Genomic DNA, 24,815 nt, shown 5'->3' with positions numbered 1-24,815 from the left:
ACTTGCACCTGACGCAGGTGCAAAAGTGACAGAAGGGACAGGAGAGCCTCAAGTCCGAGGCACCGCTCGGGTCGCCCGACTCCCCCAGTCCCACCGCGCGAGTGCGTTTCTAGGCAACGCCGGGCGGCGTCACTTCCTGCCATTTAAACTCAGGCCCACCCACCCTCTCGGCACTGGTCGCTCGCCCAACTCCGCGCGCTGTGCGGTGGGCGCAATCTGGTGTCGCGCGCGTGCTTCGCGGCTCCGGGCGGCTGGTAGACGCGAGGGTCGCCGAGGGCCGGGAGCTGAGTCCGCGCACCCCGTCTGCGCGGCGGCCGAGCGGCTCCGGCGGACGGGCGGGCGGCGGCGATGGCTGCGGCGGAGCCCGGGAGCTCTGCTCAGCCCACGCCGCAGGCCCAGGCCCAGCCGCCGCCGCCGCCTCCTGGGGCGCCATCGTCGCAGCCGTCCGCGGCGCTCAGCAGCCGGCACGAGAAGAGCCTGGGGCTGCTCACCACCAAGTTCGTGTCGTTGCTGCAGGAGGCGCAGGACGGCGTCCTGGATCTCAAAGCGGTGAGCGGGGGCGGGAATGGGGCGGCGAGGCCTGAAGGAGCTGGCTCCACCCGCCGACCGGGACGCTGGACCGCGGCGTCGGGGCGGACCGGGAAGAGGGGGGCGGGGGCGGGCTGGATGCGGGGCCCCCACCGGCGGAGAGCCGCGCGGCCCCGGCCACAAAGGAGCACCCTGAGCGCGGCGGCCCAGGCCCGGGTACCCAGTAATTGGCGCTTTGCTCGGGACCCACTCGGGGTTGGTTTGCTGTTGGGAACCGATGCCTTTAACGAGCCTCTCTGTAGGACTTTATTACTGTTTGAAGAACTTTGCTGCCAGTTCTTCCGAAGGAAACGAAAACGAGAAAACCTCCCACCCCTCCCCGCTAAAATAGTTTTTAGAAGAGGAAACCCTTCATCGACAGTTAGCAAGTGAGATTGCGTTTGTTGACGTAATTTGGAATCTCACGGGTTTCTAGATGGGAGATCGGCGATCGCGTGGAGAGGAGTTTTTGTGACTTCCAACTAAGCGCTGGAACTGTGTGGTAAACTTTATCTGGTTTTCAAAGAATGTTTGGCTTCGTTCTTTGCTACGGCTCAGGTTTTTTTCAAACGTTCGTCTAAAGCTGTTCAGTTGCACAGTGATTTAACTGTTCCTGGCAGGACTTGGAAGGATTCTACAGCGCAGAAGGGAAAAGGGAGTATGTGATCATGTGAATTAAAATTCGGCCAGTACACTGGGGTTCAGAAAAAGTCAATTAATACTTTCAAAACAAACAAAATTGCTTAGGAGTCTACAATCACAGTGGCTCCCCTCTGTTGACTCCTTTGCCTTGCTAACTCGCAGAACCCAGGGACTAAGTACCATGACACCTTCCAGGCTTGAAGCCATTATCCTCATTTCTGTGCCCAAGGCAATGGTAATAGTGTCTGAGCTGAGAAGCCTGCCTTCCAGAACTCTCCTGCTGAGTCTCCTCTTGGTGGCCCAGTGGGAGGCAATGGCTTGTTGGCACTGGGATTGCCCCCTCTTTTCCTTAGTGTCGATGTCAGTGGGCGTCTGCTCTTACTTGGAAATGTTATTCCTTAGACTTTTTTTTGCCACTTTCGAAAATTCTTTGTGTTCTCTCTCATTCATGTTCTCCCCCTCTTTTCTCTTTCCCCCAACCTCTTTCCCTCCTTAAAAGTACTTTAATGAGCATCTACAGTATTCCAATTGTAATGCATTCAAATGGGATGGTTTTCCATTTCACTGGCAGTAATGAGTTCAACAGAGAAACCCCTGATGTTACAAAACACCCATTGAAATCTGCTGTTCAGAATTAAATTCATCTGTAGCCAGTGACTGCAAGTTAAAAAAAAAAAAGAATTCCGGGGCATTCCGGGTGAAACTGGAGTTTGATGGTTCATCCTGAAACATGCTCAAAACCCCGAAAAAGGTGAACTGTGTAGGACGCTCTCCCAGACTTTGTAGTCTGGCTTCCTTCACCTGTATTGCAGCAGACTCAGGCATCGAATAGCAGAAGTTTGATATTCAAGAGTCGTATTTCAGTTATGTTGGAGCTGTTCTAAAGAAAGGTTCATAGATTTCTGTAGTAATAAGGGTTAATCACTTACAGAGATCAGTGTATTATTCTGTTTCCTAGGTAGAAAAACATTTTATTTATACATACATTTCATTTTATTTAAATACATATAAAATCTTACATATAAAACAACTCACAGTGAGGCAGTCCTAGTGACGTTTCTCATAGTACATCATTATGAAATATCATTAAGATAGTCTAATAATACATGTTGAAGATGGTCTTATACTGATAGTAATAAATTTCTATTTGAGAATTTTAAAGTGTGTTCTTTATTATTATTTATTCTAACTGAGGAAAGAACATTTTACTGTATAAGCTATTGATACAGGTTTTGCACATACTTTTTTAATTAATAAAAGAATCCAATTTTTGTGAAAATCACAAATATAAAAATATATTAACTTTTCCATCAAGTATCCTGACTGGCCGTAAAATATTCAGGACTATGTAATTGGTAAGCCTAATATTTCCATCCTAATGTGACCCTGATACACTAAACTTCTGGGTTAGGTCTGTCAAGTGATGGAAGACATTAGAAGCTAGACTTGTTTTCTGTGCTGTACTGTATTTTTCATAATCCTTAAAAATATAGTTAAGTTTTCATATGTCTCTCTGCATCATGGGTTCCTCTTTGTAAAGAAAAATGCGTGATTTTACTCCTTTGGTGTAAAAGTAACATGGTAGGCAATGGGCGGGCATCTATCTGAAGGAGGGCACTGATGGCAGATTCTGTGGCTATTGATTGAACAAGTGTTCTGTTTTTCTGTAGCTTAATAAGATGAACTGTTACGAGTGTGGGTATGAGTGCTGAAATTTCTGTTCAGTATACTTTACAGATGGGGTCTCTTTATTTGCCATCTTGGTGCCTTCTTGAGCTTTGCAAATATAATCTGGATTGTGTATGTTACGCATTATGATTACTTAAGTTACAATTAAGTGAATGACACCTAAGTATTGGTGCATTTCTCTCCCAGATCCAGACACATACATAACAAATGACCTAACTGATACGCCCTACACGAGACATACTTCAACCTCAGGCTTTATAGTAGGTAACAAGGTTTTTGAGGTAGTTCGCATAGGGAGGTATGTATGGATCATGGCAAGACTTCGGTACTTGCTTTAGGATTCTTGGGACAGCACCACTCCTGGGTATATACCTGCAGAATTGAAAGTGGGGTCTGGAGCAGGAGGTATTTGTAGAATCTGTGTTCATGTCAGTGTTAACTCAAATAGTCAAAAGATGGGCAACTCAGATGTCTTTCATTTGGCAATCAGTTGGGGTAAGTAGGCACAGCGAGAGACCATTCTGCTTTAGAAAGACATTCTGACATGTACAGCTGAGATGATCCTTGAGACTTTATACTGAGTAATCAGGCAAATGCTGTGCAATTCCTCTTTTAAAATATTTATGTATATGAGTGTTTTGCCTGCATTACTGTCTGTTCTACATGTGTGCCTGGAGCCTGCACAGGCCAGAAGAAAGCATCAGATCCCCTGGAATTGGTGTTACAGATGGTTGAGAGCCATCATGTGGGTCATGGGAAATGAACCTTGGTGTTCTGGAAGAGCAGCCAATACTCTTATTAACTGCTGGTCCATTTCTCCAGACCCTGTTTGTTATATGATTTTCATTTGAAGCATTTAAGAGTACTCAGATTCTTAGAAACAAAGCAGGAGAATGTCTGCCAGAGATATGGCAATATAGAACAAAATTTGGCTAATGAGGTTATAGACTGAATTGTGTTCCCCCATTTCAAAACTCTTAGTGCCCCACCATTTCAAGGTAGTTTCTTAAAAAGAAACCTGAGTTAAATGACTATCTGGATGTGCCCTATTTGAATCTAATCAGTTTGCCTGTGACAGCAAATTTGGATACACAGAAGCAACAGGGCAGACCACACATGAAGATGGTGTAAAACCACAGCAAGAGAAGAAGAGATGGGATGTAAGGGAGGGCGTGGGCCAGGGGCATCAAATAAGAAAAGATTAAATATGACAGATGGTCACAGTGAAACCTTTGTGTGCCCGCCAAAATAATTGTTATATAAAAGCACTTTCAAACTATACACTTGGTGGATGCAGACAACAATCTCTAGATTTCAATTTATAGATTGCAGAGGATCACTATGATTTTCCTAGTTAAATAGACACTATTAAATACCTTTTTTCTTCTCTTTAATTATTCTTTGATGACTTGTGTAAGAAAAATAGAACTGAACTTTTCTTTTTATACATAGTTTATTAAAAATAGCATCAGAAAAATATTCAAGGCTTATATATTTCAAAATACATAAATACAGTAGCAGTCAGTGGCCAAACACAGAAGGTATGTTTAGGTACGGCTTCTTTGGGGCAGAGCGTTGATGCAGATTGAAACACTTACTGTATAAATAAATGGTGCTGCTTCAGGAGGGGGCCCTTCTGCTCTTAAGTCAGCAATTCTTTGGTATTTCATTTCCTTGTTGATTTATGGCCCCTACAGACACATTGAAAACAGAGAGGCCTCTCCCAGGAATTTGCCTTCACCTTAAGTGCTCCAGTTTCCTCACAGGTTTATAGCATCTTAACAATCTCTGGGGCAAAAAATCCTCTCCCTCTTTTTTGTGCTAGGAATTTAACCTAAGGATTTGCATGTTTGGTAAGTGCACTTAGTTTCCGGATTATTCTTTCTTTCTTTCTAAGACTTCTTTACTTTGTACTGTTGTTTGCCTCACCTGTATCTGTGTGCACCGCCTGCATGCAGTGCCAGTGGAATTCAGAAGAAGTGGTCGGATCCTTTGGAACTGGAGTTACCCATGCTTGTGAGCCTCCATGTGGGGACTAGAACCAAATCCAGATCCTTTGAAAGTGCAACGTTGCTTGTAACAGCTAAGCCGTTTCTTCAGACCCTACAGTTTGATGTTTTAACACCATTTCATGAGATTCTGTCTGCACAGGCATAGAATTAAATATGTATGAGGTTTTGTTTTTTTGTTTTTTGTTTTTTTGATTTCTCAGTAAGCAAATACATGGGAATTAAAATCTTTTCTGCCATTTTTATCTACTCGCTATGGTGTTGTGCCCAAAATCACTAAGACACCCATTCTGATGCAAAAGCAAAGAGCCTTTTATTGTTTAAAGAGTTAACCCCATCAACTTGGGCCCTTCATCTGTACAACATGGCAGCTGGCATGAGAAGGATCCCAAGAGACAGCCAGGTGGGGAATTTATTTTGTAGAGCAAGGGGAGTGTCTAGGGGTACACAACAGTCTCAGGATTGGTGCGCTTCCGGGCTTGTGCGACTTTTCCTGTGTTGATTGGTTGCTATGCTCTGCACAGCACTGTTACCCCGCTTTTACCATAAAGCACACCTAGAGCCGGCCAGCTAACTTCTGATTGGTTGGTTCCTTGCCACATGGAGTGTATCTGACCTGGTGAGTATAGCAGCTCCTGCAAGATCAGAAGGCCTGAAACTAAGGTGTGTGCTGAGTCAGGGGCCTTTGTCTTGCTGGGTCTTTTCTGCAGCCTGTCATGGCTGCTAAAGCAGGGGACTGGGTGAGGGTCTAGTCCCTTCAGTGGAGCCTATAGTAATGCTTTGCTTGAATTCCCTGTGCAGTACATGCACTAAATTCGTATGCCCGCATTAAAGTCTTTTAAGTTGTATAAAATGTTTTGACACAGTTTTATTGCATGAATATAGGACTGGTGTCAAATGCCATCCTTAGTTAGCTTTCTGGGCTTCTTTATAAAATGAGAACACCTACTTTGCAGAATTATTGTGAGCTTTACATTAGATAACACCTGTAAACTCCTCAATTAACCTATTGCTTTAGGTTAAAATCAAGCATTTTGCACATTAGTTAAAATGAGCTGTGCTTGAAATTAGGTAATAATTAAGGAAATGGATCGGCATAAAATGTCATGTGTCTTAAGGTTTCTATTGTTGTAAAGTGACACCCTGGCCACAGCAACCCTTACAAAGGAAAACATTTAATTGTGGTGGCTTACAGTTCAGAAGTTCAGTCCATTATTATGGTGGGACATGGCAGCATAGAAACAGACATCGTGTTGGAGAGGTAGCTGAGAGTTCTACATCTTATACAGACAACAGGAAGTAGTATAAGACACTGGGCGGTGTCTTGAGCATGTATGAGCCCTCAGAACCTGCCTCCACAGTGATACACTTCCTCCAACAAGACCACACCTACTCCACAAGGCCGCAATTCCTAACAGTGCCCTTCCCTTTGGGGGCCATTTCTTTCAAACCACCACACCATGTGCCACATCTGAAGTGGTTTTTATTATCATTAAGATGTTTTTTGGATCATCTTAGTGTATCACTTGAAATCCTTCCCCCTTAATAGTTTGAAATTGATTTTTCCTTTCTTTATGTGCTTGTGTAGGTGTCTGCCTAGTTTATTCAGGTGCCTGTGGAGATCAGAAGAGGGCATTGTGAGTTGCTCCACATGGGTGGTGGCCACTGAACTCAGGTCCTGCCGCACTCTTAACTGTGGAGCCATTACTTCAGCCACCCTTGACCTTGGTTTTAGGTCCAGTTTCTTTGGTTTTATATAGCGTTGATGTTACACTGCTTTGATTTTGGATTACGACTCTTACCTTAATGTAAATTTCTAAATCCCAGTCACTAGACTATTGAATGCTTACATGTTAATTGTTGTGACCTCAACGAGAATAAAGAATTTGCTTTGAAGTACAAGAAATCTGTCTTTCAAATGCAACATTGTGGCAGTTAGATCCTGCCTCATTGGTCCTAGTTTTTGCTTCAGTTGGCTTGTCCACCTAGTAACAGCATGCCAAGCCCGAATATTTTTCTCTCTGTACACAGTGTTTGCCTCACGTTTGTGAGAGGAAAACATGTAATATTTAGAGGGAAGATAGTTTTGCTTATTTTTTTACCATAAACTGGTTGTATGATAGATTCAACTTTAATGGCTTCCTTTATAGTTTTGTTTGTTTTTGTGTTTTTGTTTTGTTATGTTTTGTTTTTGGCTATCAAGTCCCACAATAGAAAACACAATCTTTTAAAAATAAATTTGATGCCCCATCTACCAGCCACAGTAGAAATAGAAAGCTTGGAATGAGGGTGGTAATTCTGATCCAGCACTACCTTTTTGGTATTCCTGAGCAGTTCCAGGGCTGTAGAAAAATGCAGTGATGTTGCATGTAGTTGTTTGAGTGAGAATGCCCCCAGAGACTCAAATATGTGAACACTTGGGCCCTAGTTGGTGGTACTGCTTGGAAAGTTTAGGGGGAGTGGCCTTGCTGGAGGAAGTGCATTACTATGGGAAGTATGAGAGTGAAAGGCCTTTGCTACTTCCGGTCTGTGCTGTCTGTTTTGTGCTGTGTTTCAAGATGTGAGCCCTCACTCAGCTTTGTGCTCTGGCCAATGTGCCTGTCTGCTGCCAAGCATCCCTGCCATGATGGCCTCTTAGCCTTTTGTAACCATAAGCCAAAATAAAGTTTCTTCCTTAAGATGCTTTGGTCATGGTGTTTTATCACAGCATCACAAAAATAACTAATATATTGAGTGTCCTTTAAATTCATAACTGTGGGAAGGTAAGGTCTACAGCACATGACCACCACAAACTTTGAAGGGCAGTAGTAGTGTTTACACTCCTTCTGTATTTATTAGTCAATATTTTATGTCAGTATTTCACTTTCTTTTCTCCTCCCATCCCTCTACCCCAACACTGATGATTTTGTCTACTAATGAAACTGTATTTGTACTCAGCCTAGTGCTAAACTTAAGTTCCTAATATGCCTTCCCTCTGACTCATAATAGTCTCTTTAGTGACTGTCCTTTCTTCCTTCTGGGTTGTTAATTATCTCTCTATGTTTGCCAGGTCATTCCTATCAGCATACCTACAGGTTGAAATAGCACTTATCTTCAAAAGGAAAAAGGGAAAGAGACAGGAAAAAAATTCTTGAAGACCCCTAACTCCTACAGATATGGCCTTCTGTCACTGTTCCTCCTTACAGCATAATACTGCAAAGATGTTGTCTATGACAGCTTTCCTTCTGATCCTTTCCCTGCCAAAATTAGTTCTATGCAAGATAACGGTGATCTTCTCTGAAACTTGCATCAATGCAGTGCATGACAAGCTCAGCCTCTTCCTTACACTCTCTTCCTTTGGATCCCATGATCCCTGCACTCATGCCCTGATGTGGTAGTGTCAGATTGCTCTTTATTTCTCACACCCTTTGTTCCCTTGCTAGGTGGATCTTGTGCATCCCGACTGTTGCTGAGATGCCTGTCTCCAGAGGACAAGCAAATTGATATCTAGCCTGTGCCTCCCTTCTAGTTTTGTTGTCTCCTTTGTGGCCTACATTTTCATGTCTGGGGAACTTTTGGATGTCACAGTCTCCAAGGTTAAGTTCCTTACTTATATTGCTTCAAACCTATTCCTGTAGTGGTGTTCCTCACCTGCAGTTCAAGTCAAAAACACTCTGTTGAGCCAAGGAGATGACTCAGTATATAAAGGTACTTGTTGCCAGACCTGTAGAAGAACACCAACTCTACAAAATTGTCCCGTCCTACATGCATGAGCTGTGGCACATATACCACACCCCCCCACAATAAATAACAATATTAAAAAACAAACAAAAACCATGAGTGATCCTTGGCCCCTCTCTCCTGGGAACTGCTGCTTGTGAAGCCTTCAGATTATACCCAGGCTCTCACCACTGGTCATCACCTTCTTGGTTTACTCCATCTATATTCCTATTTGTAATGGATAATTGCCATTCCTTTCTCATTGATCTCCTTTCTTCTGTTTTCTCCTCAACAAGATTCTTCTTATAGCAAACAGGACATTTTCAAACATGAAGTCAAATCACCCCTGTGCTCAGAGCTGCCTAGTGGCTTTCCATGTCACTGAAATTAAAAACTGAAACCTTCACAATGACCCAGGTCTGCTGTCTCTCTCCTAGTGATACCAGAAACCACACCCATAAAATCTCCCCTCTGTGAATGTTCACACATGTGCTAAACAGGAAGGGTGCCAACAAATATGCCAGAGTGGACAAAGCCTCAGCCCTACACAGAGAACTATAGACAACTAAAGAAAGTTGGGAGCAGGAGAGGTGGCTCTCCCTAGGGAAGAGTGAGCACACCAATTGATTGTCCAGTGCTGTCAGTCAGCTCTGAACAGGTTACATTTAGAAATATACAATATATGTACACTTACCTATTATTATACATTTCTATATGCATGCAATAACAGTGAATAAAGAGCTCATGAATTTGAAGGCAAGTGGGAGGAGTATATGGGAGGGTTTGGAGGGAAGAAAAGAGACAAGAAAGGAAGAAATGTACTTACAATCTCAAGAATAAAAAAAAACAGCTCTTGGGTTTGGATCTTATGTGTACAATGCAGCACCAGATACTAGGAAAAGAGACAAGAAAGGAAGAAATGTACTTACAATCTCAAGAATAAAAAAAAAACAGCTCTTGGGTTTGGATCCTATGTGTACAGTGCAGTACCAGATACTAGGAAAAGAGACAAGAAAGGAAGAAATGTAATTACAATCTCAAGAATAAAAAAAAAAAAACAGCTCTTGTGGTCTGGATCCTATGTGTACAGTGCAACACCAGATACTAGGAAAAGAGACAAGAAAGGAAGAAATGTAATTACAATCTCAAGAATAAAAAAAAAAAACAGCTCTTGTGGTCTGGATCCTATGTGTACAGTGCAACACCAGATACCAGGAGCTGTTGCTATGGCTATGAATGATGTGGTGTATGTCTACATACTTACTAAAAACACAGAACCATTGCTGGCAGGACTCTGGGTCACTTCTTGAGAACCTTTTCAAAGAGAAGCAAGAACATTCTTAATTTGGATTTTTTTTATGGCTACTTTGCAGTAGACTGCTGCTCTTCATAATAAACTCAAACTCAAGAACAGAAATTCTGTGAAGGAAAATGAGATGGTAAAGATGCTGCCAATTACTACAAGACTGTGGCTAGTCCCGGTTCTGTTTAGTGTTTGCTTCTCTAGAGTCTAGAAACTTCTGGAGACTAGATTGTAGATATTCTCTGGAGTCTTAGACAATGCCAGTTCAGAGTTGAGGATTCTAAAAAGCCTATTGCTCCCATTGATGCACATCCTACTCTTCTGGTCTTTTGTTGGAGGCACAAGTCCCATTTAGAAAGACCAGGATGTAAGGCATCTTGATGGGTATTTTGTCAATTTTCACAAGAAGAGATACCACCTGAGAAGAGGAAACCTCAATAGAGAAGGTTCCTCTATCAGACTGAACTGTAAGCAAATCTGTAGAGCATTTTCTGAACTAATGATTGATGTAGGAGGGCCAGACCATTGTGGGTGGTGCCATCCTTAGACTGGATAGGCCTGTGTTGTATAAGAAAGTAGGCTGAAGCTGTGAGGAATACCTCATAAGCAGCAATCCTCCAGGTCTCAGCTTCAGTTTCTGCCATGACATCCCTCAATGATTAACTGTGATTGGGACATATAGTAAACCCTTTCCTCCTGGTTGCTTTTGGTGATGGTGTCTTATCACAACAGTAGGAAGCCTAATGAAGACAGGTGGGTGAGTCAGTCAAGAAATGTTGGCCCGCAAGAGCTGGTAACCATGTCTTAGGCTTCTAAATTATATTTGTTAATTTAGACAGTGTGCTGGAAATTGTCAGGAGGGCCACTTAACTACTTTTCTTTAGTACCATGAATTGTGTAGTGGGACTCTACATTTATGATATAGGCTATTAACTCAGAAAACAGCTGAAGTTCTTTCCAAGTAGAGAGATTATCACAGGAACTGTGTGGTATTCTTCATGTTTATCTGGTTCATAACCTGATAATATTTGTGTTACTCTTATCTTCTCTTACCTTCTAGGAAAGAAACCACCATGTTTTTTCAAATTCATTGCTAGAACCACCACTATGTTAGATATTTTTATTTCTTGTTGATTTAATACTGTTGGTGAAGAATAATTCATCTATTCAATAAAATGCAGACCATTATTAAACAAATTTATAATTTATGCATATAACTGATTCCCCTTATCCTTAATTGCCAAAAGACCCAGATACATAAGAATAAGGCTGTCTTTTGATGAGAATTAGGAAGTGACAAAGATTAACAATTAGTATTTCCACCTCAGCTTAGTCTCCACAAGGTGATAAAAACTACTAGTCTGTTGTTTTACTTTGGGGGGCCTTATATTGTGACCATATTATTTTTCTTCTCACCAACATCTGCTAGTGTTTAAATGGAATAATCTCTCTGGTATTGGCAAAGTATAGAAAATGCTTCAAAATATACCTGCCTAATGTTTTCAAGATATTGAGTGGGTCATATTTGGGATTGGACTTTCTCCCTGACTTTAAAATATACACTGTACTTTCTTTGCTCTAAACAGGCTGCAGATACTTTGGCTGTAAGGCAAAAGCGAAGAATTTATGATATCACCAATGTCTTAGAAGGAATTGATCTAATTGAGAAAAAATCAAAGAACAGTATCCAGTGGAAGTAAGTCACAAATCCTATCCCAAACCAATACTAGATAGAAATAGAACTTCAATCCTTTCTTTCTCCCAAATGCTCAGTTTTAACTGGCTAATCACACCAGACTTCTCTTCCTCAAGACAGACTCTCCTGTCCTGCCTGTCTGTCCACTATGTGTTGGATGTTTCCTTGCTCTCTCCACTGTTTCATGTATTAGCTATGACATGATTGTGTGCTTCTGACAAATACGTTTTGTTTGTAGAGTACTTCCTTTGGCCTTAGTTTTTTGTTTTGTTAGAATTTTTGTTAGAAGTTTACAGTTAACTTTACCAGCACCTCACTGTACATCAAAAGGCTTTTAAATATAAGTGTTGAGCTGTGATGTGGTTTTGGCACCTCAGTCACTAGCTTGGCCTTCCAGGTGATAAAAAGCCATTCTAGCATATACCAAGAATTTCCAAAACATGCTTCTTGTCACTCAATTTTTTTGTTGTTATTTGAAAGTGTTTTTGTTTTTTTAGTTTGTTTTCTTTTAAGATTTACTTTTTATGTGTATTGGTATTCTGCCTGCATGTATGTCTATGTGAGGATGCCAGGTTCCTTGGAACTGAAGTTACAGACAATTGTAAGCTGCTATGTGGGTGCTGGGTCCTCTGAAAGAGCCTTCAGTGCTCTTAACTGCTGAGCCATCTCTATAGGCCCCTGTCAGCAAGTTTTCCCAGCAACTGTGTTTAGAGCTTTGATGTTTAAAATTTGTAAAGATTTTAATGTGTGGTTATCAGAAAAGTGTAAACTCATCTTGATTAACCTTATAAGTCACTTTTATTACTATAAAAATTAAATGATGGTAAATGGATATCTGATCCTGTAATTATTCTCATTCTTTTAAGGGGCGTAGGTGCTGGTTGTAATACTAAAGAAGTTATAGACAGATTAAGATTTCTTAAAGCTGAAATTGAAGATCTAGAATTGAAGGAAAAAGAACTCGACCAGCAGAAATTGTGGCTACAGCAAAGCATCAAAAATGTGATGGAAGATTCCATTAATAACAGATATCCTTCTGAGTAAGCTTTATATAAATGTATCTGCAGAGTGTATATGCAGTGCTTCTTCAGTATCAAATCAGTTATCTGGTGCTTATGCAGTTAAGTGTTACAGGTGAGTAACATTTTATAATCTTCTAATAACTTAGACTGGTATTTTAAAAGTACCATCAATTAAGTTGTGTAGTATTAACATTCTTGTGTTGTAGTTGGGGGGATAATATGTTCTTTCAGCATGCTGACAGGATGCAGTATTGTAGCTTAGTACAGGGATCTGTATATTATTGCTAGGCATATAAGTCGCTTTAGATAATTATGTCCAGTTCTAGGGCAGTTAAAAACTCAGCAGCTTTCAGTTTTGAAAAATTAGAGTTTAAAGGAGTACCATGTTTATAGTCCTTGATGCTTCTGCCTAATATTAACCCAAGAATGCCTTCTCTTGCTACATAGGCCCTGTGTTCCTTATACATCACTCTCCATGTTTAAAGACCTTGGAGATTTCTTTTGTGTGTTTGTTTACCTGTATTTTTACAGAACTTTATAGATTTTTCCCCACCTCACAGAAAATTTGAGTAATTTATACAATGCATTCATCATGTTGTCTTACTTGCTACTTTTGTGTAGGGGTCAGAGCTCCATAATCATGTGAGAACAATGGGAATTTTAAAGCTGTGTCCTGTGGAACCTGAAGATTCAGAAACCAATGAAGTAATCTAGAATTTGTTTTACAAGATTTTGGCCATGCACAAGTCTCTAGACTGTGACTGTATATATACTTTATAGTTTCCATAGTTGTGATATTTTGATGTGTCAAAAATATTTCTTTCTGGGAAAAGACTGCCCTGGATTCAGCCAATTCATAGAAATGACAAGGGCTCAGCCAGGAATGGAGTTGTAGTAAACTATACAGTCATGAGCCATAGCACCTCCTGTAGCATGAATTATAATTGTTCTTATTAAAAGCTCAGAGTCACATATTGGGGTTAAAACTGAAGATCAGAGAATCAAAGTGGCCAGACACTAGAGAGCTCTTACCTCTACCAATGCTCAGACCAAAGGGGCGATGCTGTGCTTAGACTGCATCCTCAGACTGCACTGTTCTCAGACTACATCTCTCTCCTGTCTCCTCCTGCCTTATATTCCTCTCTCCACCCAGTTATATCACTCCTGTCTCCACCTCCTTAGTGCTGGGCTTAAAGGTGTGTCACTCCAAGTGTCAAGTCCGTTTCTTTTAGACTAGATCAATTTGGTTTTGCCCAGGGTGGCCCTGACTAAAAGAGATCTGTCTCCCAAGGGCCAGGATTAGAGGTGTGTACCACCACTGACTAGCCTCTATGACTGACTAGTGGGCTAGCTTTGCACTCTGATCTTCAGGCAAGCTTTATTTATTAGATCATAAACAAAAAAATCACCACAACCTCCATGTGGCCCACACACCCAGGAGGCAATATTCCTCTGACTTCCTCATCCCAGGGCCAGGAAAAGGCAACCTGGGATCCTATAGGAAAGAGTTGGCCAAAATTACTCCAACTGACCGATTCTTAAGGGTTTCCCCTTTCCCGCCTTGCTTTTCATATGAAGACCCAAAAAAGATTCTGGACTAATGCTTTCTCCTGTCTTCTAAACACAGTGTTCAATTTCCCTTGTGGCCTGTGACTCTTTTGTCTCTAGGACCTGAGTGTAATATATTTGTTTTCCAGAGCCTCCTCTCTTTCTATGGCTATGCAACTCAGAAAAGACAAGGAGTTATCCAAGAAGATGCAGCCTGTATGGCCACTCCCCACTCAGTGACGACGCTCTTTCCCATCCACTCTCTGTATAGCCACTCCCCATTCAGTGATGACGCTCTTTCCTATCTACTCTCTGTGTGTACTCACCCCTACCGTATGTACTATCTTCCATCATACAGCCAAAGATCTCAGATGTCAGAAACCAGAATGACTACTTATAGAGCAAACTGTTGAAACTCTGCCTACAGACCTTTTAATTGTCTTTGTCTTTCTGAAGACCATGTTGCAGCACCTTCAATTTCAATTTGGACCTCATGTTATTAACTTAAGTGTGTAGTCCTTGATATCAATGTCGTTCCTTAACTCGTAAGACAGTACATTTTCCTATGTAACTCATGAAGACATCTGCAATTGCTTTCATGGTGAGTACTGTCAGCCTTTTCTTACATTCTTCCATTTATCTGTTTGTTTGGTTTTCAAGACATGGTTTCTCTATGCAGCCCGGGATGTACTGGAATTCACTCTGTGAACCAGGCTGTCCTGTAATTTAGAGATCCACCTGCCACTGCCTTCCAAGTGCTGGAATTAAGCCCTGAGCCACCACGTTCTTCCTTTGAACAACCTGTAGTTTCTCACAATTGCCCATACACTCAGCTTGTCGGTGTTTTCAGGAGTTGGGAATAATTTTGTATTTCTCTGTCGTGCTGCATTGGTAGGTTGCTTACATTTCTATTTTCATGGCACTAACCTTTTTCACAGCTTTTACTTTATGTGTGGGAGAGCACAGGAACTTAAATCAGGATTTAGCAGCCTTTTCAAGGTCACAGGAGCGTAGGCACTTGAAACACAAGCATTGTTTCATGAAACCATGTATAACAGATACTAGTCACGGGTGGAACCCGGAGAACTCGTGAGGAAACTTAAATGAATTTGTTTTTATAATCAGGAATCTTATTCTGCTTCCCATATTTAATGCTTGAAATGGCAATGTAGATGAGACTATTTCCAAAATTATAACAAAATTCTGTGCATTTATATTATGCATGTTGACTAAAAGGGTAGCGTGTATTGCCCACACAGAGTAGTCAATTTGCCAAATTCATTTTTAAAAATAAACTGAATTTCCATGTAAAGACTGTTGAATATACATATTTTATTTTGCCAGGTGATACACTGTTGGCCATTCAGGCACCTTCTGGTACACAGCTTGAAGTACCTATTCCAGAAATGGTATGTAGTATAGCTTTCATAAGTAAAGAAATAGATCTACTGTCTCAAGAGAAATAAATGCATTTTGTTAATTAAACAAGAACAAATAGAGTCTGAACACTTGAGTTATTTGTATTAAGACATATGTCTGAAAGCACTGATATCTGAATTTGGGTATCTTCAATACTTTGGTAAAAGTAGCTGAATGAATCTGTACCCCCCTTCTCCCCTATACTCCAAGAATTTAGGGATTTGTATTATTATAGAGCTTCAAAAGACAAATTACCTTTTGAAAAAGGAAGAATTTTGTATCTATGTAGGACATCAGTCGTGTCTTTTGATTAATGGGTAGAAAAGTTTTGCTTTGTGAAATTTGTAAACTCAAACAGGATGTTGAGATGACCAGTCATGGTAGATTTCTCCAGAGATTGGAGTTCATGCATGTGGAGACTTTGTAGAACATTACTGACCACGACCAGGTAACATTACAGACATTAAGATGGATGGTGGTGTATGTATGTAGTAATCATCCCAGCATGTGAGAGGCTGAGTTTGAAGCCGATCTGTATTACATAGTAAAAGTCTATCAAGTAAAGATGGGATTGAGGGGTGGGAAAGAGGTGGAAGGAAAGGATAAGAAAACAAAAGAAAGGAGGAGAGGACAGGCCAGAGTGATTGTTTAGAACTCTGCAACTACCTTTTTGATGATGCCATTTTAGCAAAGTTTACTTTTTGGGGGCAAGTGGTTTACAGACTTCAGTATTCCATTTTACTTGGTCTTTTCTCCTGTGTTACAACTCAGTGAGACTTTGTCATGGGAGTTTAGTTGTTAGATCCTAATGACTTTGCCTGTCTTTGTTTTCATGTTTCAAGTTAGCGGTGGTAATACTCATTTGTTTATGCCCAATAACTTCAAAGGGTCAGAATGGACAAAAGAAATACCACATAAATTTAAAGAGTCACTCAGGACCTATCCATGTGCTGCTTATAAATAAAGAATCCAGTTCATCTAAGCCGGTGGTTTTTCCTGTTCCCCCACCTGATGACCTCACACAGCCTTCCTCCCAGTCCTTAACGTCAGTGACTCCACAGAAACCCACCATGGCTGCTCAGAACCTGCCTGAGCAGCAAGTTTCTGAAAGAAGCCAGAGTTTCCAGCAGACACCAGCTACAGAAATATCTTCAGGTTGGTAAAAAGCCTTTGATCTAAAAATTTCAGGTGAAAATATAAATACTACATGAAACAGATCTGAGACAAAATAAGCTTATTTGATGTTTTAACTTAGTATCCTCTATATTCTATATGCTTGTCACTAGAATAGGTATTATAAGGAAGATTTTAAAGTAGATCCTGTATTTCTATATTGGTAGACATAATGAGTGTATGCATATGCATTTTGAGGGAAAGAACTCATAAGGAATACTTACCAATTTTACTGAAAGTTATTTCCATAGACCCAGGAGTAATTGTACAGTATGTCACAGTCAGCAGTTTTATACCTATTCCCATCACAGGCAATTTCAAGCTCCCTACCTGAATCACTGAACTATTACTAATATTAGCTAGGGTGTCTTATGAAATGCACATTTGAATGCATGTATGTCTATGTGCACATAAAATCAGTTACAATGTTTAGACTATATTGGACTTTTGTTTCTTGAGCAAATACAGAAGTCACTGCAGATATTGAAAGCTGTATTGTATAATTTGTATTGATTGCTAATGGGATATACCTCACTGTTTCTACTTTGAAATTTCACAATCAGTAACAGTGAAGCTAGATTTTAATTGGGACATGGGTTGATTTTTAACTTTGTGTTGGCATATATACATCCCACTTCTTTCTGTAAGACTCTACTAGCTGGGTGTTGGTGCCTCACACCTTTAATCCCGGCACTTGGGAGGCAGAGGCAGGCGGATCTCTTTACAGAGCGAGTTCCAGGACGGGATACAAGGCAATACAGAGAAACCCTGTCTTAAAAACCAAATAAATAAATAATATAGCTGAAGAGATGCACAAGAGAAAGTGTAGTCTTTAAGAAAGTACTAATATGCTTTAGCTTAAACCCAATTGGTATGTTGGCTTCCAAAGAACATGAGAGAGAGAGAGAGAGAGAGAGAGAGAGAGAGAGAGAGAGAGAGAGAGAGAGAGAGAGAGAGAGAGAGGGAGGGAGGGAGGGAGGGAGGGAGGGAGAGAGGGAGAGAGGGAGAGAGGGAGGAGAGAGAATTGAGTACTTTCTGTGTACCATTTGGTATAGTGAGAGAAATTACTTGGGGCCACATTCGAGGTTTGGAAAATCACATGAAAATACTAGCTAATAAGCCAGATTTGTATGGAGGAAAGTAGAAGTTAGTTGTGCAGTGGTGAGCATGAGGGGAGGGTGACTTGGAAACTGTTCTTTTGGGAAGCAGAGGGTAGCAAGTCTGAAGAGATGTTTGCAGTTACCACATCTGAGACAATGTAAGTAAGACTAGAATAGAGTGCCACTGGGGGATAGGAAAGAGAAGTAATGAGCAGGTAGGAGAAGTGTTTGAAGGAGAGCAAGTAAATTTTGATGTGTAAGATATGGAGACAAAATGAGCAGGAGAAATGAAGTGTAAGTGAGCAGACTCAGACTTAGACCGTTTTAGAAGAATGGGCAGTCTTTTCCTGTCTTCAGTTGGCAAGTTTAAAGGTAATGCCAAGAAAGTAGGTACTCATGAAATTGTCTTTCCATGATGGTCTAGTGATGTGACCACCACTGCTGAAATGTAATTGCCTCTATCATACTTGTTTTTCAATAGGATCTATTAGTGGAGACATCATTGATGAACTGATGTCTTCTGATGGTAAGTGGTTAAAGATTTTACTGCTGGATATACATCACTATCCTAGAGAGTAAATACCATGTAATTCAAGATTACCGTGGGTATCTTTTAAAATTTGTATTTCCTTGCAGTTTAAGGAAAGAACCCAGAAGGAATACTTTTATTAAAAACTATTCACATACTAGCCCAGAAGTAATTGAATAGTGTGTCACAGTCAAGTTTTGTATGTACTTCCATCATAGGCAATTTCAATTCAAGTTGAACTTTTACTAACATTAGCTAGGGTGTCATATGAAATTTATGAACTTATTTTAAAAATTATGTAATTACTAAGAACCAATTATCTGTAGTGTGCTAATTAATAACTCCTCTGGGCTTTTTGTGTTTTGGATTCACAATGTGAGAAATTTTACAGTAATCTTCATAACTCATGTAGAACCAACTGTAACACTGAAATCTTTTTCCTTTGCAGTGTTTCCTCTCTTACGGCTTTCTCCTACCCCAGCAGATGACTACAACTTTAATTTAGATGACAATGAAGGAGTCTGTGATTTGTTTGATGTTCAGATACTAAATTATTAGATTCCATGGAAACTTGGGACTGTTATCTACCTCTAACTATAACATTTTAGAATTCTTAATAACCTGAGTATTTAAAATTATGAATGTAACACCATTTTAGTTCACTGATTCTGAAATGTTCTTCCCTAACATTTTATTTTTTACTTCACAAAACTTGAGAGGGCTCTGACGGCTTCAGGGGAAAAGATGAACTGTCTACCAGCATACCCCTTCATTGATTATATCAGTTTCTTTCAATGCCGAATTCTGCTGTAGCTTCCTCTCCTGAGAAGAAAGTTAAAGCAGGCTTCAGGCCATCACGAAACATTGTCCATAAGATCACTTGTCTTTATGTTCTTACTGCCACAAAGTTATTTTTATGTGTCCTTCAAACAGACATTCACTGCCACATGTAAAGTGAGGGACGTCACTGTTGAGTGAACAGATTTTGTGAAGTGCCTTCTGGTTTAGCACTTTAATTCTCTCAGTTTGTTGACTTCTGACATTCCACTTTCCTAGAGTATAGGAAAGATCTGTTTATGTAGTTTGTTTTTTAAAATGTGCCAATACCTGTATATTAACAAGATCAAAAAATAAAGTTGTATAAAACATTGAATTTATTGATCTTTGGGAGGAGTAGGATACACTGTCACTGCATTACAATTGAGCCATTAGTCTTGTTGCTTCATCAACATTAGCTGGTTCATTTTCATGGTGCTTCTGAGGAATCAAAGAGAAAAAAATGTTTACACAACAAAAAACCCAACAGCTTAAGTAACAGCAAACTAAATCCACCCTGAAAACAAATTGTTACCTAGCTTAACTCTAGTTTACCTTTGGAAATACAGTAAGTTCTATATTAAGACTTAGTGTTTGAGCCTGAATATGACTTAAAAGTGCTATCTATATATACCAAAATGCCAGGTAACACTTACACACTTATACTGTGTGAGCCTTCAGTATATAGTTAGGAAAGCAACTAATTTCTACTTACCAGCTCTTTCTGCATAGATTTAAGAGAAAGGCTTTTTGAAAAATTTGCAAGTTCCTTCTGTATATTTACAAAAGCTGTATTCATTCTGTTGACTTTTTCATCATTCATAATGTTTATCTGTTAAAGACAAAAAAAATTATATTACCTCTTAACTATTAAAGTACTGGTCTGTCTAGATGTCTTAGCAGGTAAAGGCGTTTGCAAGCCTGGCAGCCTAAATTATATCCTGAACACATGCTCTTTGATCTCAGACACCCCTCTCTTACATGTGCCATGCATATGGCACAGATAATTTAAAAAAATTTTTTAAGAAAAAAGTCTTTAATAAATTCTTGACCGTACCAAACTGATAATTCACATAAATACTACTGTTGTCTTATTAGGAAACTTAGTCAGAAAGTTTGGATTTTTAAAAGTAATTATTATATGGATTTGCCTCATACTTAAGATTTTGAAATAAACAGATCAAAATATGTGATCTGGAGCCGGAACCAACTTCAGTTTTCAGCAACCACATGTGGCTTAACTACCACCACTAACTCCATTGCTAGGGATCTGACACCCTCTTGACTCTGCAGGACTACATAGAAGTAGCATATGATACACAAAAACATTTAAAAAAATTTATGTGACCAGTCCTGACTATGGTGTTTAATCTCAATCACAAAATAAGAAACCTGGATCAAATACTTTTATTCCTTTCAAATAGTAAATTCTTCAGTCCTTTTCTGGACACCTCTTAACAAATGTGCAGTAGCCCTCTTGAGTATAAGCCCAGAGAAGAATTGGTGTATTCAATGTTGCTACCAGTGTCTCCTTAAAAGCCTTTGGCTCCTTTGTACCACATTCTTCATGAGAACACCAGCTCTCCCTATTGTCATCCAGAAACACCACAAGTACCTGATTTATCAAGAGATTCGATGCTCTGACCTCTATGGAATCACATGAATTCAACAAATCTAATCAAATGGCTCTCCATCTCAAGGTCCCGATCTGCAGGATTTCTAAACAATGGACCTCTCCCCCTTGCTCCCATGAGACACCTTCTTACAGCCCAATTGTTCAAGTCACAGTACCATTCACTCAAAAACCTTCAGCAATCCTCATAGTCCACCTTATCTCTGCATTAACATGTATTCCACTATCACTCAGTCATATCTTTAGATGCTTTTATCTTCTCTTGACAACATTTGCTCAATAACTTGGATAAATTGACCCACTGTGAGTCCAGATGTTAAGCTGACTAAAGTCCTAACTGGCTGACTGGCTTCAATCTATCATTTACATAAATTTAATAAAGCCACTTTCTGAAGAAATTATGATACTAACCCCAAATTACCCACTTAGAAATGCCCTTTCTCTGATCCTATCAACATGTAAAACTTCTAGCATTTTACATTCCAAGAAAAGAATCCCACTCTAGTATTTACTAGCTCTTTTTCATTCAGGTCTCTGCAAGTACTTGGAAAACTCACTCTAGACACCTGTCTTACCCCACCGTAATTCCTTTATAATTATGAAATCGCAAATCTTTAGAAAGTGTATCCCAGTTCTTGAGAGAGAAACAACTATTACATCCTGGAGAGCTGATTCCATTTATGTGTGTGTGTGTGCAGGGAGCCACAGAGGCCAGAAAAGGATGTCGGATAGATGCCCTAGAGTTAGTTGTGAGCCCCCATTAGGTGCTTGGAACTCAACCTTGGTCCTTTGTAAACATAGTAAACGTTCTTAATTGCTGAGCCATCATTCCAGTACCTTGAGGGCAGCTCCTTCAAGTTGAGTGCCTTTTGTGAAGGACTGAAGTTATTGTTTCCAAGCAAATGTACTTGGAAACTACTGAACAATGGACTTTGTTACTTAGGGATGGAATACTTACTCACCTTCTTAAGATTAGTAGTAACTGGTTTTGCTTTGGTTTTGGTCTTGAAGGGTTTTTGGTTGGCTATATGAAATACATTCCTGGACTTCTGCCCTTTAAATTTGTTCTTGGCCATTGTCTAGAAAAGAAAGGGATTCAGTTAAACTGCTTATATTTTGAGCCCCAAATGATTTAAATGTTTAAATCCATCTTAGTTCTGATTACTTTAAAAGCTGCTACTTGTCTTCCACTCGTAGACATTTTGCTGTATGAATGAGGCACACACATCTCAATCTTTCTGTGTTCCCAGCACCAGCCCTGGGACACCCAAGTTATGTCTACTGGCTGAATTTGGTACCATCCACATACACTGGCAACAGCTTTTTCTGTACTGCATCGTAACAGTAGTAACTGGCAACAAAATTAAGTTCACACACTAATATACTATTGTATACTTGTTGGTTTCTTCTCCCTTTTTGCTCTACTTTCTTCTCTCTAGTACTCCCCATCAAAAACATTCCTTAATCTTGTACTTCCTACCTCCCTCAGGCCTTTCAACAACTTCCCTGATACCTCTGTAGAAATGGTTTTTACCCTGAAGCCTTGTTTTCTTTGCTCAGGCAAAATATAGATTTAAGCCTGTAACGTCTTTAAGTCACCTAAGGATGGCGGGAGAGGAAGGGAGGGAGAGGGCGCTGGGATTGACATGTGAAGCAAACTTGTTTCTAATTTAAAGAAAAAAAAGAATTCACCTAAAGGACAATTATTAAAATATTAATAATTAACATTGATCTTTTACTGTATATATAGTCACTGGACTAATGTTTTATGTGATTTAACTTAATTATTCCTCACCACCGTCCTTTGTGGTAAGTACTATTATTCATATTTTAAAGATTTTTTAATGATGGAAGTTTGCCATAATTTAATGGTTTTTGTTTGTTCCTTAAAAAAAGCCAGGCAGTGGTAGTTAAGGCCTTAATCCCAGCTCTCAGGAGGCAGAAGCAGGCAGATCTCTATAAATTACAGCCTGAAGCCAGGGCTACGCAAAGAAACCCTGTGTCGAAAAACCCAAAATAAACAAATAATATATATTACTAATAATAATATATGATAGTAGAAAATACACGATTACAGGAGTAAACCGTAAGTAATAAAAATCGTAAGTTTGTATTTTATATACAGAATCACTAAAGCATACGGAGGTAAAGTGTTACAGACCCTCCTGGCAAGAGAGACGCTTACCAGGCTAGTAACAAAGGTTCAAGACCAACAACCTAACTGAACCCAGGGATTGGGACAGCCGACTGCGGGAAGCTGTGATGAAGACACGGTTAAAACATGGGGCAGCAAGGTTTCGAGCCCGGGCAGGCGGCTCCATCCACAGCCCACGAGAAGCGGGCAGCCGGAGGAGAAGGCGGCTGACCGGAGCCCTCAGAGCCGCCTCACCCACAAGTCCCACCACGCCCTGCACGGACCCCCAACAGTTAACCCCGCAGCGTCTGAAAACCTCGGAAGCGTCTTACCAAACTTTGCAAAACTCACGCGGCTGCTCAGGTTCCCAATGACGCCATCCACAAACTCAAGACACAGGAAGTTCCGGGAAGGAGCAGCCACTTACGTGAGCGTTTTCTAGCCGTAACCCCACCCACTGCAAGGGGGGAACCACCCCGAGCGGGGCCACGCTCACTACGTAAGTCGGCGTTCCTTTTAGCCACGCCTTTCATGCTAGGCCCTTAGGGCGGAGCTCCGCCCCTTCTGCGGCCCCGCCCACGTCGAAGGAGCCGCCCGCGCCGCCGTCGACTTCAACACGGGTTTAAGCTGGCACCTGGAGCGAGGTTTCCTACCCGGTGAGGTCCCACCTACCTCGGGAGGCCGGCCGCGCTAGCTTCCCGGCATTTGACCAGGGGGTGGTCGTTTGTCCCACGAGGGGCGAGCCGGGGCGGGACAGACAGTGCCGCCGGAAGTCTGGAGTTCTGCCCTGAGAAGCAGGCAGTCACCAGCCGAAGTTGCGGGCTCTGGGATGTCCGGCAGGTGGCGCTGCGACCGCGGGCGGCTTCAGGGCTGGACCAGCATCACTGAGGAAAAAGTTCGCATTCTTTCCTTGTTTCTAAAAGAAAGCTTCTTACAACACAGCAGATGTACAAGGAATCATTAACAATAATATATAAATATATATGTATATATACCGAGTTCATGAGGAACTTTTTAGAATATTCAGAAGAAATCCCTTCACCTTGGTTCTTTGTGGGTCTGCACATTTCGTGTTAGGGCGTTTCAAAAAATCCATTCACATTTTCCAAGAAGCTATTCACATAGCTGTTTCCACATGTTTCCACTTAGATGTCACAGGGAAAGCCGTTTGATTTATTTTGGTATAGAGCAAACAGCAGTCAGAATACTACTAAGATTCAAAATTACATACAGATGCCAACATTTCACTTATTTAAAAACGGCTTAGTATTTGCTCTATACCAAAATAAATCAAACCAGGGCATCACTCAGGCCCAGAGCTGAAGCCACTTCTAACGGTCCACCACAGCTGGCATTCTCTCAAGTACCCCCCCTCCACCAAATCTGATTGTAGAGTGATGATCAACTCTTAAAATGAATCTCTATTTTTATATTATACCTGTCACAGAAAAGTAAGGAATAAATTCCGGAAGGAAATAATTACCTGTTGACACATTATTTATAATTCGTATTCTTTCTGAAGATCCACTTCTAAAGTACCTTAAAATGCAAATTCAAAATACCTGTGAAGTTCATACCATATTTGATGATGCCCTTAGGTCAGAGCTCCCTTGCCCCAAGCAAGGCAAAAAATAAATAATAAAAGTCTCCGTTGTGTGGGGGTGAAAGTGAAGTCAAAACTAAATCAAAGCTACAGAAAATCATTAAATTATTTTGCAAAACCAGTTATAAATACTGATACAAATAAGAGGGACCTGATTATGTTCCTTAAATGTGATGTTATTGACATGTTTGTAAAAGGCAAAGCAGCATATGTAAAAGAATGGTATTAGTGGT

The 24,815-nt window shown here is 40.6% G+C and overlaps 3 protein-coding genes across 8 annotated transcripts in view; 2 read left to right on the top strand and 1 right to left on the bottom strand.

The window, feature by feature from the left end:
- Nucleotides 1–150: 150 nt before the first annotated feature.
- E2f5 (E2F transcription factor 5) lies at nucleotides 151–19,544 on the top strand. Of its 3 annotated transcripts, none has more exons than XM_040741374.1 (8): nucleotides 151–549; nucleotides 11,496–11,605; nucleotides 12,472–12,633; nucleotides 14,733–14,776; nucleotides 15,520–15,584; nucleotides 16,620–16,749; nucleotides 18,349–18,393; nucleotides 18,845–19,544. In XM_040741374.1, exons 1-8 carry the CDS (start codon nucleotides 349–351, stop codon nucleotides 18,952–18,954), a joined length of 867 nt encoding a protein of 288 aa, XP_040597308.1. In that variant the 5' UTR covers nucleotides 151–348; the 3' UTR covers nucleotides 18,955–19,544. The 3 variants fall into 3 exon arrangements, with proteins under 3 accessions (XP_040597308.1, XP_005066862.1, XP_012966437.1); XM_005066805.4 differs by having other exon boundaries at nucleotides 16,482–16,749; XM_013110983.3 differs by lacking the exon at nucleotides 151–549 and adding an exon at nucleotides 8,330–8,482 and having other exon boundaries at nucleotides 16,482–16,749.
- On the bottom strand, nucleotides 19,533–23,779 carry Rbis (ribosomal biogenesis factor). 4 transcript variants are annotated; one of them, XM_021225280.2, is made up of 4 exons: nucleotides 23,652–23,779; nucleotides 21,808–21,924; nucleotides 19,928–20,044; nucleotides 19,533–19,653 (listed from the first exon to the last, which is right to left on the bottom strand). In XM_021225280.2, the coding sequence occupies exons 2-4, from the start codon at nucleotides 21,919–21,921 to the stop codon at nucleotides 19,591–19,593; spliced, it is 294 nt and encodes a 97-aa protein (XP_021080939.1). In that variant the 5' UTR covers nucleotides 21,922–21,924; nucleotides 23,652–23,779; the 3' UTR covers nucleotides 19,533–19,590. The 4 variants fall into 4 exon arrangements, with proteins under 4 accessions (XP_021080939.1, XP_005066861.1, XP_012966438.1 ...); XM_005066804.4 differs by lacking the exon at nucleotides 23,652–23,779 and adding an exon at nucleotides 23,312–23,445; XM_013110984.3 differs by lacking the exon at nucleotides 23,652–23,779 and adding an exon at nucleotides 23,331–23,444.
- The window catches only part of Ca13 (carbonic anhydrase 13), a 51,754-nt gene continuing 50,487 nt past the window's right edge, over nucleotides 23,549–24,815 (top strand). The window contains exon 1 of the mRNA XM_040741377.1: nucleotides 23,549–23,635. The gene's annotated coding sequence lies outside the window, so the exon portion shown is untranslated. The remainder of the gene's footprint in view (nucleotides 23,636–24,815) is intronic.

The sequence above is a fragment of the Mesocricetus auratus genome, unplaced genomic scaffold, assembly GCF_017639785.1.
Source record: "Mesocricetus auratus isolate SY011 unplaced genomic scaffold, BCM_Maur_2.0 Super-Scaffold_6730, whole genome shotgun sequence".
Taxonomy (NCBI): Eukaryota; Metazoa; Chordata; class Mammalia; order Rodentia; family Cricetidae; genus Mesocricetus; species Mesocricetus auratus.
The sequence above is the reverse complement of the archived record's forward strand: the minus strand, read 5'-3'. Positions and strand labels throughout refer to the sequence as shown.

Bases quoted from the DNA above. Each gene is read 5' to 3' on its own strand.
- E2f5 (XM_005066805.4), top strand. From the start codon at position 349: ATGGCTGCGGCGGAGCCCGGGAGCTCTGCTCAGCCCACGCCGCAGGCC. The intron at 14,777-15,519 runs GTGAGTACTGTC...TTATTTTGCCAG, and splicing joins CATCTGCAATTGCTTTCATG to GTGATACACTGTTGGCCATT. The intron at 18,394-18,844 runs GTAAGTGGTTAA...TTTCCTTTGCAG, and splicing joins TGAACTGATGTCTTCTGATG to TGTTTCCTCTCTTACGGCTT.
- Rbis (XM_021225280.2), bottom strand. From the start codon at position 21,921: ATGGCCAAGAACAAATTTAAAGGGCAGAAGTCCAGGAATGTATTTCAT. The intron at 20,045-21,807 runs GTGAGTAAGTAT...TGTCTTTAACAG, and splicing joins TTACTACTAATCTTAAGAAG to ATAAACATTATGAATGATGA. The intron at 19,654-19,927 runs GTAAGTAGAAAT...TTGATTCCTCAG, and splicing joins AATCTATGCAGAAAGAGCTG to AAGCACCATGAAAATGAACC.